Source organism: Eptatretus burgeri, chromosome 11 (genome assembly GCF_056783735.1).
Source record: "Eptatretus burgeri isolate ZD-2024b chromosome 11, Ebu_testis_v1, whole genome shotgun sequence".
In the NCBI taxonomy this organism is placed as follows: Eukaryota; Metazoa; Chordata; class Myxini; order Myxiniformes; family Myxinidae; genus Eptatretus; species Eptatretus burgeri.
Genome location: NC_140971.1, coordinates 100,326,785 through 100,342,832, shown reverse-complemented (window position 1 = coordinate 100,342,832; position 16,048 = coordinate 100,326,785). Strand labels below are relative to the sequence as shown.

General features: G+C 40.9%; 1 protein-coding gene across 15 annotated transcripts in view; it reads right to left on the bottom strand.

The window, feature by feature from the left end:
- RELCH (RAB11 binding and LisH domain, coiled-coil and HEAT repeat containing) overlaps positions 1–16,048 on the bottom strand; it is a 169,256-nt gene that overhangs the window by 113,071 nt on the left and 40,137 nt on the right. For 11 of the 15 annotated variants that reach the window (XM_085847659.1, XM_085847661.1, XM_085847660.1 and 8 more), the window contains 7 exons: positions 12,351–12,406; positions 6,291–6,404; positions 6,032–6,175; positions 5,631–5,725; positions 4,689–4,821; positions 4,187–4,377; positions 3,908–3,983 (listed from right to left, as the gene is read on the bottom strand). In XM_085847659.1, the coding sequence (XP_085703785.1) occupies positions 3,908–3,983; positions 4,187–4,377; positions 4,689–4,821; positions 5,631–5,725; positions 6,032–6,175; positions 6,291–6,404; positions 12,351–12,406 (809 nt within the window). The remainder of the gene's footprint in view (positions 1–3,907; positions 3,984–4,186; positions 4,378–4,688; positions 4,822–5,630; positions 5,726–6,031; positions 6,176–6,290; positions 6,405–12,350; positions 12,407–16,048) is intronic. The other 4 variants (XM_085847664.1, XM_085847662.1, XM_085847663.1 and 1 more) reach the window with 2 other exon arrangements.

Genomic DNA, 16,048 nt, shown 5'->3' with positions numbered 1-16,048 from the left:
AAAATAAGGTATTATTTTCCTATATTAACAACAAAAAATAAGGAATTATTTTCCTATATTAACATAAAATAAGTTATTATTTTCCGATACTAACAACATAAAATAAAGTATTATTGTCCTCCATTAAGAACATAAAATAAGGTATTATTTTCCTATATTAACAACATAAAATAAGGTATTATTTTCCTATATTAACAACATAAAATAAGGTATTATTTTCCTACATTAAGAACATAAAATGAGGCATTATTTTCCTATATTAACAACATAAAATAAGGTATTATTTTCCTACATTAAGAACATAAAATGAGGCATTATTTCGCAATATTAAGAACATAAAATAAGGTATTATTTTCCTCCATTAAGAACATAAAATAGGGTATTGTTTTCTTGAATTATTAAGATCATGAAACTTACCTTTGGTAATAATGATGATAAATTATGAAATCTTTGATAATAATGTGCAGTTGCTGCATATATGGATATTTTCTTCTCTTTTACTTTCTATTTCTGTCCTTCCTTATCTATCTATCGAAGGAGAAGTGAATTATTGTAGAAATTTTTTCTGCAAGGCTAACTTGGCTATGCCTGGATACGTTTGTGGGTTGTGGAGTACTGGCTGAAACCCAAATGTTATCCAGGGTCCTCCTGATGACTCCATCTTTACTCTTTACTTCTTCGGGTTCTTTCTTGGTCTTCCATTTCATTAGAATTGGACAGAGTGGTTTTAGTACGAGTGTATATCATAAAGTTGATGATATCAGTTTCCCTGTAGTCTTGTACACCTTTCCAGGGAGCAATGTAGCAATTAAAATGGGTTACAATGTCTTTTCATCTCAGCTACTTAGATTTACAAGAATTTGTTCAGTGAAGGATGATTTTGTGGAACGCACTGAGAAGGTTTTTTTCCATCATGTTAAACAAAGGACATTTGGCTGATTGTTTGATCAGGTCTTGTGAAAATGTCTTCAGATGCCATCGTCACATTTTATTTAAGTTTGGTTGGTTTTTATGTAAACAAGTTCCTATTGCATTGCATTTGATATAATAATAATGAATTAATTATTTTAGTGAGGTAAATTCTTTAATTGATGTTATTGATTGAACATATACAGGGGGCCACAAAAGTAGGTATACAGTAATGAAAAACAAAACATGTTCACAAAATGTATTTTATTGATTATACAAGCATATCAATAATAACATACCAATAATAAACATATCAATAATAAACATATTAATCCCTCAAATGTTCAAATTAAATGAATTCTAGTATTAAATGAATCCTAGCACCACTATTATAATACTGGTATAAACCTTACTGTATACCTACTTTTGCAGCCCCCTGTATATATGGTATTAAATAATGGAGGTATTTTATAGATGAAAATAAAATAAATAAGTATTATTTATAAATTACATTATAAAGAAACATTAAAATAATATGTTGGTGGTTGCTAAAATATGCAGTGCTGCATGTTAAAATCGGTTATTAATGACAGTTTGAGTCTATGGTTAGATGGAGGTGTTGTGTAATGGACATGTCTACAAAGTAAAGTGTTTATCGCTTAATATATTATCATATAAAGTAGGATATGATTAAAGCTATTCATATGTAGTAATACTTTAAATAAAGGTAATAATTATATAAGTTTGAATAAGGATATTGCATTGCAGTGTTGACTGACTGTCTGGACAAAACTTTTTGGTTGTGTGTCCATTGATGTCGAGTAATCTACTGATGTGGACTTGTGACCGGGGTTGTGAATCCACGTTTGGAGACGTTCTGGGCTGAAAGGATCGAAACCTCAATGGAAAACGGTGCTCAGCTGATGATCCGGGCAGTTGGAAAAAAATCAGTCAATTGCTTATGAGTTGAGGTTATAACTTCAAATAAATTAACTTTTGTAAGTACTTACCAGTACATAATTTATCCATGTTTGTGTGTTTACATGTGTATGTAAATGTGTATGTGCGTTGTTATGTTTGGCTTCCTTCTTGGGACTACTGTGCAGTAATTGGTCTTTATTTTGTTTGTCACCAATACAAATGTGTGCCACAGTCATTCTGGGAAATAGGAGAAAGAGGGACAGACAGAGGAGAGGGGGTATATTGGCATGCCCTTGCTCACCTGATATCTTGAAAAATTCCTGAGGTTTGCAATAATAAAATCACAAAATAATCCCATTTCATTATAATGGGGTGAAATTGATGTCACAGACACCCTTTTCACTTTGCCACATGGGACTCTTCTCTTTGCCACATGAGATCGCAGACTTCCTCTCCTGTCACAGTCAATGCATGGCCCTTAATGGAATTCTCTCATCCCCTCTTCCTGCCCAGGCTGGAGTTCCTCAAGGCAGTGTTCTGGGCCCAGTGCTTTTTCTGGTTTTCATTAATGATCTCTCCGACTCTCTGGAAAATCATTTTTATCTCTTTACTGATGACTACCCTCTGCCGTACCATTTGTCATCCCTCAGATCAGCAAGCAGCAGCCTCTTCACTCTCTGCAGATCTGGAAAAAGTCACAAGCTGGTCAAACAGGTGGTACATGTCTTTCAACCTTGACAAATCACTCACTCTCACCATGTCTCTCCAAAAGGACCATCTGGAATCCCCATCCCTCATCTGCTTTCTCAACAATCCTCTTGAAGAAGTCCCTTCATTCAAACATTTGGGCCTCACTATCTGCCATGATCTTTCTTGGGAAAGGCACATCTCCAAAGTCAGTCGCCGATTGGGCATCCTCCATTGTGCAAAGTCCTTCCTTGGCACACCTGAGCTGCTGACCACCTACAAAGCTTTCATCCACAGCCTGATGGAGTACTGCTCTCCCCTCTGGGCTGATGCTCCCGCTTCCCACCTTTCGCGGCTTCACGCTATGAGAACCAAGACATTTCGGATCATTGGTATCGCCTGTGATGAGGCTGAGTCTTTGGGTCTCTCACTCTCTCACCATAGGCAGGTCAGTGGTCTTTCTGTCTTCTACTGTCAACTCTCCGGCCTCGCCCCCCCCCATACTCCCTCTGCTATCTGTCCTGCCCATATTTCCGCAGGGCGCTCAAGGTACGCCAAAAACCCTCTTCTGGTTAAACTACCAAAATCAAGAATCACTGCTCACCTTCACTCTTTCATTCCTCTTTTTCCCTGCCTTTGGAACAAACTCCCACGCACTCTTCAATCCCACGTTTCCCTCCAGGTTTTCAAAATTTCTGTTCACTATCTCTTATCTTCCCCCATACAAAACCATGATCTTTTCTACTCCCATTAATCCACCCCAAACCCACCTCCTTCATATTCTCTGCTTGCCTTCCTGAAAGTCCCTGTAGTATCCATCTTGTTTACCCTATGTACCCCCCACCATCCCTCTCCCTTCCACAGATCTCATGTGTTTATTCCCCACTGTTTTGTGCTTCCCTCTCCCATCCCTCTTGTCTCCTGCTCCCCTTGTTGCATGTTCTGTGTGTTGCTTACACGAGCCTTGACATTATATATTAAAAAAAATAAAAATTAAAATGTCCGTTTTCTCCATTGTTATATTTTGTTTGATTTGTAAGCTGCTGTGTGAAATTCAAGCCTTAAGTCCACTGATGACTTCACTCAAATGGGTCCGAACCTGTTAGTTGAGCCGAGTTGACCTGAGTTTGCACTTGAATGGTGTTGTCGGCTGATGGATGGAAGAATTGCTAAATTGCCATCACCTAACCTGTTTGGTCATGGATTTGTCCCCCCTGTGAACCAAGAAGTGGTTCTCAAAATGCTGCATCCAAGCATCATGCAAAACAATAACTCTCAAATTGAAATATGAAATATTCTTGGTTTGAAAATGCTGCACATTTCATGCAAAAGATACGTTCAACAAAATGATAATTTAGAGTGGAAATAAAGAAAACACACAAGATCCTACCTCTGAGCCAAGGCGAGTGTCAGGTGCAGTCTGGTACACAGAGAGTAGAGCTCGCAGGAACGTGGAAGGCAAACTTCTGACACAGCAAAACCCAGTTTACATTAGTGTGATTCCTGCATTTGTGAGTAAAGCATAATTCGGAATGCATAATGGGCACAAACAAAAATGTGCCAATTACAACATTTACTTTGTTTATTTTACACAACTTAGACACCAATGTAGCATTTCACGAAATAGTAAGATCATATGACCCTCTATGGAAAGATCTTTATCATGTACCTGCAAGTTTGCTTGAATGATGTGTCATTAGAACCTTGCCCTTCGACAATCTTCTTACCATCAGGCTCAGCATTCGGTATTATCGGTGCACATTCACGAAGCGCGGGCTCAGTGGATGACCATGTCCTTAGATCTGCAAGCCTTACTCGGAACCCTCTGTCACCTCCGTCTTCCCCAGTACTCTGCACTACCTGTATGCACAGAGAGGAAATGAAACAAAATGTGAAAAAAAAAATATATATATATATATATATATATATATATATATATATATATATATATATATATATATATATATATATATATATATATATATATATATATATATAATGTTACAGACAATACTGTCTGTTCTGGATGTGCTGAAAATAGTGCTGAATGCAAAGGGCTACTTCCAATGGAAAGATCCCAACTCAGATACTGTGCTCAACTTGACCCTTTCATCATTTATGGCAAGTTGAATTCGTAACTTGATACAGTATAATGTTTCACGCCAACTCACTTCATGTTCCCCCACAGTTCCGTTATCAGGCTGTAGGATGACATCTTTATGTTCACGATCGGTGTCCGATGGTGCTCGGCAGGGACTTTGTGTTTTTGGAGAAAAGGATGACACATGCAAGACCTCAATTTCCCTGAACAAAACATAAAAACCAAGAATAGTTAATTAGATCTGTCAGAGTAAAGATCCTGTGAAAGTCCACATCATAAGTAGTGTCATTGGGTGTTGATGTGGTTATAGCAATCGTTCCTTCACAACAAACCAGGTGAATAGGCAAGGCAGACAACTTTGAAAACACCTGATGTTGTTATGCAATTTGGTGTCACAAATCTTTGAGATTTGAAAGGCAGAATTCACCCTGGTAGTCTGAACTACACGACCCAAACTCAAAGCGAATGCAGTCTGTGCTGGAGAGCAGGTGGCACACAATCATGCGTTTTGGTTTTGTGGTAAGAGAAAAATGAATGCTTCCAATGGCACAATGAATCTGAAGAGTTCATGAAATCTGAACTATGAATTAGTTAATACAGACTTTTTATGATACAAGACTTTGAGGTCACTAAATAAGTCTTTTGCACAACTCTGTGCAACATGAACACAACCAGATTATGCTGAATTGTATGGGTCGTGTGGATTCAGCAAAAAAAAAAAAATGTTCTACTCCTGTTCAGCAAAATGTGTTGTAATCCAACTCACCCTCCACCCCTCCCCCAACCATTCCACACCTCCCCCTCTCCCCAAACACAGCACTGAGCCAGGCTTTCTCCTACTCCTCTGACACAAAGTACCCCCCACTTCCATGCCACTCTTTCACCCCCCCTCCCCCACCCCCATAAATGCTGCCCACCCTTCTCTCTGCACTCTCTCTCTTACACCCATGGGAAGTCCCATCCATTTTTTCTTTGCACCCATTTTAAACAATACCCAATGAATAAAACACACTTCTCCAGCTGTTTGATTCGGGCTGTCATTGTCAGGTTCTCCACGTTCAAGGTGGCAATTCGCTGCTGAAACTCAGCGGTCAAGGAAATGATCGCCTGAAAAAAAAAAAAAAAAAAAAAAAAAAGAGAAAATGAGAAGTCATAAGGAGATGTACTTTGGAGCTACTGCTCCACTGATTGAAATGAATGTGGTAATGTGTACACAATGTGGCCTTTTGTTGATTCAGCAAAAATTTCCAAAGCCTGTTGTTTTCACCAAACCCTAAAAAGTGCAGAGCATGGCCTATGAACACCATGGTTACCCCAAGACACACAATGCTTCCGCCCCCCCCCCTGACATCATAATCCTCACAATCTGAATGGTAGTCCTTTGTACAATTCAAATAAGTGTCCTGTATTTACCGTACTGTCACCTTCTGTAGAAGTAGCAGCATCAGACGTCTCTCGGCATGCCATCGCATGCCGGGATGCCTGATCACGATAGAGCTGCAGTAATGCTGGAGGCTTGGGGAGGTTGAGTCCGACATCATCCCAATCCTCAAAATCCTAGAACGCATGAAAGCAAAAATTCACTTTTCGATCAGAATCTTATTTTAACACAAACTGCAAAAGCTCCTCGGCAGGATCATAAGAAAGGTGTTAAAGGAAATAAAACTGTGACCTGTTCATCGTTTTCATCGGAGAACGTGATGGAGGCAAGTTTGTACTTATTTTGCAGCAAGTACTCATTAACGAGAAAATTAAGGGCTCGTTTCTCCAATGGTCTGATGGGATCCTGTAAACAAAATGAAAAACCAACATCTTGTGCTGCATACAGACAAATGCACAGCACCGCTGTGCAGCATGGAAGATAGGCCCTGTATCATCTGTCATCATCTCTTACTCCTCTGACGCAAAGTATCTGTCCGACGGATGCATATCAAGGATTCCACTACAAATTTGCTCAACTGGCTGAGGTAGTGCTAATGGATGCAAAACATCTAAACAACTTACAACAACAAGAAGGGCCACTTTATAATGCTGGCAGTTATGACCGGGTTCCATGTTGCCCCGATTTGATACAACCCCACTATATCTTCAGGGTATTTTAGGTCTTAAGGGTCAAAGAAGTCTTTAGGGTCTTGGAGGCCTTAAAGAGTAGTCAAAGGTCTGTCTCAGGGGTCTCAGCAGTCTTAAGGTACATTCCAATCATATGTAATTAATAGACAGGATGCTACCAAGTTCATACAGTACGTAATTAGACATAGTCACAAGGCTGGAGGTGACAAAATTGTAAGGCTTCTTCTTATTCTTATTCAAATAATAAAAAAAATGCTGGCTACCAGACTATATGACCGATCATGTTGAAATTTTAAAACATGCATTCCCCTTCATGAAGAGAACATACTTATAAAGTTTAACTTCAATAGCTTAGGCAGCTTGAGAGAAATAATTTTAGAAACATTAACCTTCAATCAACCAAAATGGCTGCCAAAGCATGTGACATCAATTATTTGTGAACACCCAGGCATCTCCATGACTTGGGGAACCTGTGTGTGTGAGAAGTTCCCCATGCCCCCCCTCCCCCTCCGATCTGTATCGTTGTTCTGGAGAAGCTTTTTTGAAGGTTTCAAGGTAAAGGTATGGCCTATGACGTTATAACTGGGGAACTTTTTGTTCCTCATGGACAGGCGGTCATGCCTGTAAAGTTTTGCCTCGATCTGTTGAGCCGTTTTGGAAAAGATTGTTTAAGTTTTTGTATTTTTATTTTTTAATCTGGAAATGGCTGCCGAACCAAATGAACGGCATCAATTCTTTTTTTTTTTTTTTTTTTTTTTTTTTTAAATCGGCCAATGTATCTGGAGATGACCCACAATAATTTTCATACTGATCAGATAAAGCATTGCACTTGTCGAATTATGTCATTATGAAGGCACCGATGATGTCATGGTTAACAATAATTATTCCCCATGGGGAGGACTTGACAACAAGCCATTTAAAAATTTTTCCCATCAAACGGTTTCAGTGATATAGAGAGCCAAAGTTTTTCCATTTTTCCAAAATGCTGACTGTATAAAGTGAACAATGACGTTATAATTATCAATAAAAAAAAATTATACAGGCATAAACGCGTTTGATGGTGAAAACTTCGTGTCAATCGGACCAACGGTTGCCGAGCGGTCAGGTCAAGTATGGGAGCACGAACTGGAGCAGCACGTTACCGCATCCACTTTTCACCAGAACTCCAGAGGTCTCTGTCTGACCATCCTCCAGGCAGATGTCTGACCAAGCCCCATCTCCCCGAGATGCCGATCAACCAACTGCAACCACAAGGAATGATGTCGGCCCGTTGGCCTCCACTCACGAGGCTCCCTCGTTAAGAGAATCTGATCAGCAGTATCAGCATCAGGAAAACGAGCCACATGTCCATGTCGCCACAGCTTATGCTCACGGATGATGTGGGTAACAAATCTCATTTGAGTCTCTCTCAGCAAATGCTCGTTGGACACAAAGACCAAAGGAATTAGGTCTCTGTCTGAGATCCCTGGTCAGAGTCCAAGTCTCACATCTGTAGAGCAAGACTGGAAGCACCATGGACCTGAAGACTCGGACTTTCATCCTCCTGCACAGGTCCCGACAGAGCCATCCTCCATGATCCAGTGATTCGGTGACTCCCCAGGCTTAACCCAGACGTTTATTGACCTCTGGCTCACAACATGCAGATAAATGAATATCACTGCCAAGGTAAGTGAATCTCTGCATAACCTCAACATCCTCACAACACAAACAGGTACAGACAAGATCGCAGCATCCAAGATGTCATTGAAAGACTGGATTTTAGTTTTGACCAAGGAAACCCGTAATAACAGTGGATCCAACTCCTCATTCAGTGCCTCGAGGGCCCCGATAAGGATATCCAGCATCTCTACAAAGATGACTGCATAACTTGCAAAATCAAGGTTAGAGATCTTGACATTGCCAAACGATGCACCGCAGCTTGATCTCTCCGACATCCTCCTCAGAATCCAGTCAATAGAAGTGCTGAAAAGTGTGAGGGCCAGCACACACCCCTGACAAACTTCAGTAACAACTGGAAATAAGTTGGGGATGGCACCACCACATCTCACAGCAGTCTCAATACCAGAGTATAGTTCAGACATCAGATTGATCCATTTTGGTGGCACCCTACGAAGACCCAGAATCCTCCAGAGGGCTTACTGATTCACTGAATGGAACGCTTTGTGGAGATCAACATAGGCTGCAAGCAGCCCCTGCCGAAACTCTCGTCTGCGTTCGGTGAGGACCTGAAGGGCAAGGAAACGGTCATTCGTTGACCTCTTTGGTGTAAAGCCTGACTGCTCTGGACGCTGGCGCTCAAGAAAATGGTGGCGAACCCGATCAAGAATTATCCAAGCAAAGACCTTGCCCGGCACTGACTCGGTAGTTTTTGCAGTCCTAGTGATCACCCTTCCCTTTCAAGAGAGAGACAACAAGACACCCTCTTCCAGACAGCTGAGATGATGCCTGTGTTCCAGGCAGAGCACGAGTGCAACGCAGCCTGTGTTTCCACAAACGAAGGTGGACCACAGTTGATTGGAGGGTCAGCAAATAGGAATAGTAACTCCCCTGACAGCCAACTCGACAGCTGGTGGATCAGCCTGGTACAGCCGCACAAAGTAACCGGCCCAGTGGGCTTTACTTCGGACTCCTCTGTCAAAAGCCCACCAACCTCCGTTCCAACTGCAGTACACTGAGGGACGGGCTTGGAGGAACGCAATGCGCAAATTCCCCTGCAAGTATGATGAGATTCACTTGAACACAGTTGATGCGCTAGCACCTCAAAGATTCCTCGCACATAGGCCTCCTTGTCCATCCTTAGCGCACGTACAGTTTTACGCCTCAATGCCCTAAACAGCTCAGCTCTGCCATTAAGCCTGGCACTGCAACTCTGGTCAATGGTATTCAGTGTCCCTTGGGAGATGGAATTCTTCTTTGCGCTGCAGTGAGTTCCAAGACATCCACCAGAAACATCAAGGATGGTAATCTTGAAGGCACTCCCCAACTCTTCAGGGTTTCCCAAATCATCCAGACCCCCCAAATCCCATTCAGCCTGTTCGCAAACTCCTCAGCTACTCTCTCATCCTTGAGATTGCCAACACCCAGCCAAGGCTGGGATGGTACCATTCTCCCAGATTTAAGCTGCAACTTCAGAGTTGCTACAACAAGCCTGTGGTCGGTATTGAGGAACTAAGCACTCCGGTAAACCCTGCAGTTCTGGATCATCCTCCAGTGATCATCAACGAGCACATGGTCAATCTCCTTTGCCACACCACCAGCATTTGAATACCAAGTCCAGCGATGAACCTGTGGGCACTGAAACCATGAACCAGCCACCATAATTCCATGACTTCTTGTGAAGTCAAGGAAGTTAGTGCTATTCTGGTTCACAGTTCCAGATCCATGGGGACCAACACTCGTCTCATAACCATCCCCATCAGTTCCAGTTGATGCAATAAAATCCCCCAAGACGAGAAGAGTATCAACCACAGTCTTGAGTGTGACATAGAATGCGTCCTTCACGCTGAGATCACTCACCTCATTCAGAGCATATATAGAGACCAGGGAAACGTCACCCAAGGAATGATGAATCCTTAGTCTCATAACATGCTCGTTGACCCATGTTACCTCAATTATCATTGGAGTCAGCTTATTGGACACTGTTACAACAATTCCATGGGCATGGTAACCATCAGAATGACCAGACCCATAGTCGGTGTAACCACCCGCCATGATCTCACCACTATTAGGTCTCCTAACCTCAGAGTGCTGCAATACCGATGGTCAAAAGCTTGAGCTCAGATGACAGAGACAGGTGATCATCCTCTCTTTGGTATATGACATTCCAGGCACCCAACCGAAGGAAACATCTCAGGTTAGCCCAAGGACACCTCCATCTGGTGGATGACACTTTCTTACCTGTGAAACATCGGTCTGTTTATAGGTGGGTCGATATTCCATCCATCCATTGGGACCATACTCTGTGCAGAGCGTTGGTGTTGCATAAGCAGTCTCTTTGGCTATTGGGCAAAATCCTGGATGGGTCGCCACTCCGACACAGGATACCAGCAAGCTGACACTCATTTTGCCGACCTCGGAAGGATGACAGGCAGAGTCAACCACACCTGCTATTAATTCATCAGCGAGTGGGATTTGAAATCAGGATTCTCAGATCCCAAACCCACCATCCTAACCATTAAGCAACCACCAGGCATATGGTCAAGATTCAAACCCAATCAAGACAGCTTCGTGTGAGCGTGCGTACCTCTCAATTACCCTGCCGTGATGTGGTGATTCATTGCTTTGTAACTGAAAACAATTTTTTACTCATTGTAATCATCAAATTTATTTTGCCTTCCTAACTCTGGAGATATTCCCAGAAAGAACCGAGCTACAGTATCGCCATAGAAGCTTGAAGAGCACTTACCATGGTTCTTAACCACCCAAGCAGGCACTCCAACGAAACTGTTGATAAGGAATAGCTGGCTCGGCAAGCGATTAGCGATCACCGACCAGTCAGAAAAACACCATGCACTCAGAGATGCCCGGAATATCAAGCAATGTCTGAATTGGACAAATGAACACTTTTTTTTGCAGTCGGACTGACTGCTGAAGTCGATAGAGAATATTAAAATTTGAAATTTGGCTGAGATTGACAGATTCTCAAGGTCATGGCATGTGCAGAAATGAAATAAAGCCACGAACGCTGGCATCTCCTGGCGTTTATATGCATTGCAATGTATTCAGCGATTTGAGGTATGATCAGACATTTGATAATGTGAGTGAGGAAAGTGGAAAAAAAAAACTTTATTGTAAAGAAAATGTTGCGGCCTGTTCCAAGTAAAGGCATCGTTAGGGAGACTTAAAAAAATGGTGGATTATGACCCTGGTAAGGGACATTGAGATGACAAAGGATGAGCCTTGATAAATGATAATTAAATAAGGCCGTTAATTATCTTCAAAAGGAATGTTTTAATTAACCCAAACACCAAATTTTCATTCATACACTACTGTGGTGCTCCCAGAGTGTGCATGACACACACACACACACACACACACACACACACACACACACACACACACACACACACACACACACACACACACACACACACACACACACACACACACACACACACACACACACAGTCAAATATTGGTTGAGATGATCGTTTTGAGGGTATCTTTGCATCTGCCTTTCTTTCTTCAGCCCCTTTGGTTCTGTTTATAAGTTTGTTTTGGAAATCGTCCGTTAGAACTGCCACAGGCATGTCCATCTCATAATCATAAAGATGGTCAGCCGCTGGACAAATAGCTTTTTCCAGAATATTTTTTATTTGACGCAATTGCACCACGATGTTCACTATACTGTGCAGAATAGAAAAGAACCATAACAGCTCTGGATAACGAAAAGTTACGTACAAATCATAAAGGGTGATGAGCAATGTCCTTCAACGATATGATAGATGTGAAAGAAATTGTGTAGTTTTTCACAGTCATTCTAAAAATCAATTTTTGTTCATGTCCTCCCTACATGTAGTGATCTACTTATTCTTGAGCAGAGTCCTGCACCATAAAAAAGTCAAATAACCATTGATGACATGACGAGTTGAACGCTTGTTTGCTCATTGAAAAGATCAAATGTGGGAATGGAAAGCAAACAAACAAGCACAATCATAACTACCTGGGTTTTTGCTTCCTGTTTGTAATTCTTGCTTTCCATGGGTGGGATCTCCAAATCTATTGACAGAAAAGAAACGTTTTGTTAACCCAGTGTATGCGTGATGGAGCAACTTAACAGCAGTAATTTTTAGCATGTTTGCCTTTGTCATTTTGCTCTTACTTCAATTCTTCTTTCTGTGTATGTGGAAAAGAGAGGAAAAAAAAAATGGCACAACAATGTGATATGTGCTTTGTTATAATAACGACTTTTAGAGCTGCACTCGTTTTGACCACAAATCAAACATGGTAGAAGAACTCTCGTAAGCAATTCAAAACATTACAATTATGAAGGATCCAAAAATAAAATGCAACTAGAAGGGCACTAGGTAGAGCGCATACCTCCGCCCCGTAATGCCTGATCCACGAGAACATATCTGGCCCAACACATTTTGAAATACCATGCTATATGTCGTTTTTTAGCCCTATCTCTCAATGGTGAAGAATCGCTTTAAAAATCCTAGTAGTCGGATCCGGATCGGATCTTCACCAAAATCTAATCAGTTCGTCCTAGTCACAAAATTTCTTCAGAATCCATCCACAACATTTTAAGATATAATGTAAACACATAAACAAACAAACAGACAGACAGAAAGGGGTGAAAACATAACCTCCTTCACCTTTGGTGGAGGAGGTAAGAATCAAACAAAGATCACAGAAACCAAGAAATACACGAAGACATTATGAACTTTTTCAGATCATAATTGTGTTTGTCTCGACAAAATGTGACTCCATTTTTGCTTTGCTGCTAACCCGAAATGGTAGCGAGAAGGTATCATAAACTATAAGGGCACTCTTTGAGACCGTGACGTCACCAGACATGCCTCTGCCCACATTATGACATCATTACACATAGTTATACCAAGGTTGATTAAAATCCCTCAACCCAGATTCAAAATATTAAATAATTCTGGCTGCCAGACCATGTGTCCGATCAAGTTGAAATTTAAAACATATATTTCACATTTATACTAGATCATAACTGTGATGTTTCACATCAATTGATGAAGCGGTTCAAAATAATTTTTTACTAAAGATTTCCCTCAAACCAATATGGCTGCCACACCGTGTGACCTGTTAATTATTCGTAAACAATCTGGTGTCCCCAAGGCTTGGGTAACATGTAATGAAGTCTACCCTTGTTCTGTCAAGGCATTTTGGAGAAGATGATTTTTAAATGTTTATTCTTCAAAAAAATAAAAGCTGCCAAAGCATGTGACCTATGACATCATAGGTGGAGAACTTTTTGATCCTCATGGATCGGTGATCATACCTGTAAAGTTGCACCTCAATCTGTTCAGCCGTTTCAGAGATTTTTGAAGGTATTATGTTAAAAACAATGGCTGACCAACCACGTGACCGATGACATCAATTTTTTGTCAATTACAATTTAGCCAGAGATGACCCTCAAAAATTTTCATACTGATCAGATAAAGCATTTGAAACAATTTTTTTACTTTTTTCCAACATGGCTGCCACACCACGTGACATTCTACATGAGTAGTCGCATCTTTGTTGAAAATTTAGTGAAATTTCCAAGACGAAAAAAAAAAAACCATGCCGCCCCACTTTGATCAGACACCTGACCCATGACGTCCTCTTCATCAAATCAAGTTCAGAATGGGTAGTTGATCACATCTTTAGAGCTTTGCGTTGATAGGAAAAGGGTTTTTTTGTCCAACACGGCTGCGAGACCATATGACCGATGGTGTTGAAATTTTCAACCAATATTCTCCATGCTGAGTCGATCATATATATAAAAAAAAATATTATTTCTCTGAAACCGCTCAGCCTTCGATACCAAACTTCGCAGTTGTGATCCACTGCCCTTGCTTCATGCAATGCAACATGATTCACATCGATGGATTAAGCAGTTTTGGACAAAAAGGGGTTTTTCAATTTTTGGTTTTCAAACTAACAAGGCTGCCAAACAACATGACCTATGGCATTGAAAATTTGGACTATGCCCCTGATTTGGTGGAGGATGACGTGTGAAGTTTCGTATTGATCAGATCAGGCTTGTTTTTCTATCCAATATGGTTGCCACACAACGTGACCTATGATGTCATAATTTCCAATATGTATGCAGTAATGGTGTTGCATGATATTTGGTAAACTTTGCTTTGATGGGATAAGTGGTTCCACAGAAAAAATTAATATTTTTCTTCAATCCAATATGGCCCCTGAACCACGTGACGTATCAATTATTCTTTATCAAGCTCGTGTCCAGAAGTCATGGGAAACAATTGTGTGAAGTTTCCCCTCAATCTGTCCAGCCGTTCTGGAGAAGGATTATAGGGTAAATCCAAGATGGCTACCAGACCATGTGACCTACGACACCATATTTATCAAACTTTATTTACCATGGATAGTCGAGAAATTGTGCGCAGTTTCACTTCAATCTCTAAAGCAGTTATGGAGAATTTTTTTTCCTTTAAAAAATCCCCAAAAAACCCCCGATATGGCCAGCAAACCACATGACTGATGACGTCATTAAAAACAAATATTCTGTCCACCAACTTATCCCGAGATGAACCTCACAAACTTTCAAACTGATCTAATGCAGCGTTGTACGTGTCGAATTTTTACTGGAATACGACTTCACCGATGACGTCATAGTCAAATCGCTCTTATTCCCCATGCAGAGTAGTTGCAAGGTGCCAAGTTTCAAATTTTTTTCCATGGTGTGGTTTAAGAGCTACAGAGGTCTAAAGTCGTTTCATTTTTCCAACATGGCTGCCACCACACGTGACCTATGACATCATAATTATCACTTAAAAAAATTGTTCATGAGTAGTCGCATCTATGGTGAAAATTTCTTGTAAATCTGATAAATGGTTGCACAGAAAAACAGAGAAAATTCGCATGGATGGATGTACGTATGTACGTACATAGACAGACAGGCAGACAGACAGACAACCCAAAAACATCATGCCATCAGCGACATCACCACCGGAGATATAAAAAACATGCATAAATCAAACTTAAATGGCAAGTAATAGCACCCTATGTATGTATGTTATTATTATTATTATTATTCTTAAAATATATCCATATTATTACCCTCACCGAAGGAGAAGGAATTGCATTTGGGTCCGTTCGTTTGTCTGTCTGTTTTATCAATATTTTGGGGGGAAAACCCCACGTAGAATCCCTTTGACCCCGATTGTTATTTAATGGTGTGAACAATCTTTGGTACATCACGGGTGATGAAGGCAGTGGTCAAATTTCATCGGAATTGTGTGTGGTTTTGGTGAAAAAGCAAATACCTATTTTGGGGGCAACCCCCATAGGCCCCCAAAGGGCCTGATTTTTTTTTAATGCTGTGAACAAACTGGTACAGACACGGTGGTGAACGTTGTGGTAAAGTTCCATCAAAATCATATGTGTCATTTCAAAGAGGAAGCAGAAAGTATCCCATAAGCTCCCCGGAAGTACGTTACAGGTGAGCTAAAAATTAGGAAAAATCGATTATTTTTCCAATCCGATATATTTAAATAATACGGTCGTGGAAGGTTATATTTTTTGTCCACACAGTCAAAGCTCGTATGAGAGCAAATACACAGAACGTACAACAAGAGGAGCGGGAGAGCGAGGGGGATAAAACAGTGTGGAAAAGAGACATGAGGAGATCTGTGGAAGGGAGAGGGATGGGGTGGGGTA